We start from the raw sequence: 4,938 nt of genomic DNA, 5'->3' as shown, positions 1-4,938 counted from the left end.
GAGAGAACAGAGTCAGCAGAGCCAGGTAACAGATGGGCCTGGCATGCTGTCCTAACAAGCCTAAGCTACTAGGGAAGGAAGAGACATATCAGGGTGAATTTGAGTGTGATCAGACAGGCCACAGGGGCTGGGGGTGGGGAAGCAGCAGAAGACAGAAAATGGAGACCAGAAGTAGATATGACAGTCCCGGAATGGGCAATCTGAGCTAGAGCAGGGGCTGCTGGGATGGAAGGGGTCCCTTTGAGGAGTGACATTCAAACTAGTTAACATTGGCACAGCATGGGTTCCCATCAATTAGAAGGGGGACTGAAGCAGCGTCCAGGAGGCTGCCCTGCTCAGGGATGGTGCAGGAGACCCCTGTGCATCTAGCTGGTAGCGGGAGTACCTCTCAGCCAACAGTATCGAAGCAGCTCGGTACTTTACTAACCACTACAGCTGAGCTAGTGAAGCTACTGAAACTGCCCTGGCCGGTGAGAGCTTTCGGATCCGTTCCTTCTCGCTGCCGCCACTGCCTGGAAGCTGTCTGGTCTGAAGCTAGGGGTGGAGGAGGCAAGGGTGTGGAACCTGGGGAAGCTTAAGCAGGGACAGACCCCTTCCCCCTCAGTACCTCGATGGCACTGTCACACCAATTCATCTGATCATCCACCAACTTAATACTGTGCTTCATGCGCTCTGGGGGCAGCAGTTTGGCCTGGCCCACGACAGCTGAAAACACAAAGCAGGAGGCGGAGGACACGGTGAGGAACTGTGTGAGGGGCTCCAGCTCCCAACCGGCTTCTGCTCAGCCCCTACTCACGGTCCACAGCCGCCGGCGCAGCAGTGCCCATGCCCCGGTTCTGGATCTGGTACACAGGCTGCGTGGGTCTCTGCCCCTCCTTCTCCCCCTTGGGTGGCACAGGGGCCGCAGGGGGTGGCGGGGCAGTGCCCTCAGGGGTTGAGGCATTTGTTGTGGCCGCGGGCCCTTTCCCCTCCTCCCGTGGTTTCATGAGGACGATGGGCTTCTCAAGAGGGGCCGGAGCAGGTGGGGCAGTGGGGGCTGCTAGAGGCGGTGGCTGCTTTGACTATGGGAGTGAGAAGGTTCCAGTCAGAAAGAGAGAGATCCATGCCCTAACTGCTCCCAGCCTCCCCTTCCGCAGTCTTCCCTGCTCACCCGCTCTGCTGGAGGTTTTGAGAGAATGATGGGGGTTTTCTGCATGACGGATGCACTGGTCTCCTCGCTGCCATCCTGTGGTGAGGGAGGGCGGTTACCCAGGAAGTCCCCCATGCCCCCACACCACTCCAGAGGGCCTTTCTGTGCCACGTACTAATGGAAATGCCTTCATATATTAACTCCCTTGGTTCTACCAACAGCCCTATGAGATAGATACTATTATTATCTCCACTTTACAAAGGAAGAAATTAAGAGAGGTTCACTGGCTCGCCCAAGGTCACACAGCCAAAAAGCAACGGGGCTGGAATTTGACCCTAGACAACCTGGCTCTAGAACCTTGCTGTCAACCGCTCTGCTCAGCCATCTCTGCCAGACAACAAGCCCAGGGAAAAGGAGCAAGGGCTCTGGAGCCAGGTGGACCTCGGTTCCCACCCGCCAGCCTCCTGCTATGTGAATCTGGATAAGGAGTTACCCTCACTCATACCTGCTTCCTCGCCTGGTGAGTGGGGATGAAAATTCCTTCCTCACAAGACTACTATGAGTCTGAGAGAAGATACAACTCACGAACTATCCCTGTGGCATCTGACACCTGGCAGGTGCTCATTTCCTGAGAGCTGCGAGTAACGCCTGCTACCCTGGCCCTGCCCTCCTCGGCCCCGCTCTGGCGCTGGCCAGATCCGTGGACTGATTCCATAACCTGCCCTCTTCACGCCTCTTCTGACTCACTCCCAGTCTGCTTGAGAAAGCGGGGAGACCTGAGTTTGAGCCCTGTTCTTTCTCTGGTTCCTTGATTAACCTTGGGAGTGTCTTGACCCCTTAGTGGTCTGTTTCTTCATTCACATATTGAAGATTCTTATTTAAATCCTGCTCTTCACTGGCCTCTGGTGAAGAACAAACAAAAGGATGATACAAAAGTGTTCTGGAAAGGACAGCTGTGAGAGTAGAAGGAAAGGCTATGGCTTCCAGGGGGCCAGTGAGGGCAACAGGTGGGAAGGGCCAGGAAGAAGCAGATGACAGCTGGGACCGAGGCTGGGAGGATGGAGAGAAGATGAAGGACAGGAGATACATTCAGGAGGCATTATGTGCACACTGGTGCCTGACTGGCATGTGGTGAGGGAGAGATGGGGGGTATCTAGGATGAGACCCAATGGGCTATCACCGACACTGGGAGGAGAAATGGCGGAAGATGCTGAGGTCAGCAGGGGTCATGGAGGATGACTACTGGCTAGTCAGGAGGCTGCCAGGGCTCCGTACCGAGTCAGAGACAAAGCTGAGATTTGGGAGCTGCTTGTTCAGAGACTGGAGCTGAAGGGGTAAAGAAATGTGTGTGGGGGAAGAGAGACCGTGTTCTCACATGTGTGTAACCCAAAGGAAGGAAGAAACAAGAGCCCAGCTTGCTGTGAATAAATTATTCTTCATGTTCATAGTTTTACGGCTCAAAAACTGGTCCCAACTGTTAACTTCCACCCCACCAAAGAGCTGAGGTGGGCAGGGCCCTGGAGAAAAAAAACCGGGGTGGCAGGTTCTGGTGCTAAGTCACCTAAGCGCAGAAGAGTGAGGTCAGACCGGGGTCCACACAAGGCTGATTCTCAGTCCAGGATGCTCTCTGCAGCAGGCATATGGTGCTACACTTGAGGCTTAGCTGGATTTGGGTTCGAGTCCTGGCCCCAAAGCTTACTGATTTGGGGTAGGTCTCTTCCCCTGAGGCTCAGCTTCCTCATTCATAAAAATCAGATCTATCTATCATAGGTTTTACTTCACAGGGCAAGGGTTCAGGAAGACCCAAAGGATGTAAAGCACTTTGCACAGTGCTAGCAACTGCATGCTGCTCAATGAACAGAAACAGTTAACATGATACAACTTTTTAAAACATGAGCTTATGGCACCTCTCAGCTCAAACTCTCCAATGCCACTTTCATTCAGTGAAATCCAAAGTTCTTTCCGAGGCCTATGAGGTCCTACATGATCTAGCCCCAGTTACCTCTATGACCTCATCCTTCTACCACTTCCCCTCTGTCTCCATCCACTGCAGCCATACTGGCCTCAGGGTCTCTGCATTAGCTATTCTATCTAGGAAGCTCTACTCATATTTTGTCATGGCTCATTCCCGCACCTCGTTCATATCTCTGCTCAAAAGTCACCTCTTCAGAGAGGCCTTCTCTGGCCACCTCATCTAAGACAACTCCCTGTATCGCTCTCTATGTTCTTACTCCCTCAGGGCACTCAGTTTTGTTCACAGATATATCCCCAGCATCTAGATTAGCGTCTAGCACATGGAAGGTGCTCAATGAACACTTGTGGAATGAGTAGATACATGAGTGCTGCCATTGGGACTAGAAACTCACCCGTCTCTCTCTTTCCCATGGTGCAATGTAGTCCCTCTCCCGACCTCCAGGCCCAGAGAGGTTCTGGGGGCCGCCAGGGCCAGGCTCCTTCCACCGTCGCCGCCTCTCTATCCCATAGAGCCCAGGCTGACTGTGACCAGACTCAGACATGGTCACCTAGAGATGGAAAGAGGTCAGTTTGATTCCAGGGTAAAGAGAGTCTCTCCTCACTCTACTTGGTACATCCCAGATTCTAAGGCACTTCCTTTCAAGAGAGCTCTGTAGCTGAGACAGTGACTGCCAGCTGCTTCCAACATCCATTCTCCACTTCTTCTAAAAATATAAAGCCCTAAGTTCTGGGTACATGACTATCTAGAATACACTGCTCAGCCTAGTTTGCAGTTAGGTGTGCTCATGTGACCAAGTTCTTTCTGGCCAATGGTATAACATCAGAAGCGTGTTCTGGCAGCTTTCAGAAACTTTCCTTCACGGACACTGGCACATGTCTTTTGCCCCTTCCTCCTCCTGGCTGGAAGGAATGTGGGTGTGGAGGCTGGATCCCAAGCAGCCATCTTGGGCTGTGAAGGAACTTAATGGAAGGCAGGCATGGTAGAACAAGATACAAGGTTCAGGGGTCCCCTATTAACCTTGAATTGCCTACCCCTAGATGCAGTGAGAAACAAACACACTTCTACTTGTAGCCGAAACTGTTGCCCATTATAAACTGTTCCAAGATAATTCATAGGGGCTGGGTCACCTAAGAATGGGACATTCTCTTTCCCAAAATGCAGCAAGGCATTTTCTTACAAATCAGTAACAGTGAGACAACCCCTCTTTCGATTACCCATTACTGGCATATGTTTGGGTGGGGCTCCAGCATTCAAGGGCCTATTTTCATGTGGTGTCCCTCTAAATTTCAGTGTCTGTTTATCTTCCATTCCTGATGGTTTGCGATCCATTACACTCCAAGGTCTCACCAGTGTTTAAGAGGTTATAAAATGTACAGCTACCTACATGACCCACTCACTATCAACTAAGTATCTGTTAACAGGTCCCTAGGAAGTTTCCTTAGCTGTTTACACATCATTCTAGGAAAGTCTCTTGAGTATTTATCTTTCTGTTAGCAGGATTATAAGGCCATCTGCCATGCAGCTCAAAGGTCAGGTTGGCAAACTACAACCAAAGGACCAAATCTGATCTGCCTTCTTTTTGCAAATAAAGTTTTATTTGAACAAAGCCACCAATTTACACATTGTCTATGCTGCCTTCTTGATTTAATGGTGAGGTGAGTAGCTGAGACAGAGACAATATGACTCGCAGAGTCAAAAGTAATTACTCCCTGGCCCCTTACAGAAAAAGTTTCCTGACTCTTGTTTAGCTAGCTCTTAAATGCCTATTAAAATCATTCCGTGAATCCCCCCCAAGCCCATTCTAGTACATGACATTAATAGGTCTCTGCAAGAC

The 4,938-nt window shown here is 51.0% G+C and overlaps 1 protein-coding gene across 1 annotated transcript in view; it reads right to left on the bottom strand.

The window, feature by feature from the left end:
• The window catches only part of SMG9 (SMG9, nonsense mediated mRNA decay factor), a 23,159-nt gene that overhangs the window by 15,889 nt on the left and 2,332 nt on the right, over positions 1-4,938 (bottom strand). The window contains exons 2-5 of the mRNA XM_023535254.1: positions 3,496-3,651; positions 1,151-1,225; positions 797-1,061; positions 608-705 (exon numbers count right to left, since the gene is read on the bottom strand). Coding sequence (XP_023391022.1) covers positions 608-705; positions 797-1,061; positions 1,151-1,225; positions 3,496-3,645 — 588 coding nt within the window. The 5' untranslated portion in view covers positions 3,646-3,651. The remainder of the gene's footprint in view (positions 1-607; positions 706-796; positions 1,062-1,150; positions 1,226-3,495; positions 3,652-4,938) is intronic.

The sequence above is a fragment of the Pteropus vampyrus genome, unplaced genomic scaffold (genome assembly GCF_000151845.1).
Source record: "Pteropus vampyrus isolate Shadow unplaced genomic scaffold, Pvam_2.0 Scaffold138, whole genome shotgun sequence".
Classification (NCBI taxonomy): domain Eukaryota; kingdom Metazoa; phylum Chordata; class Mammalia; order Chiroptera; family Pteropodidae; genus Pteropus; species Pteropus vampyrus.
The sequence above is the reverse complement of the archived record's forward strand: the minus strand, read 5'-3'. Positions and strand labels throughout refer to the sequence as shown.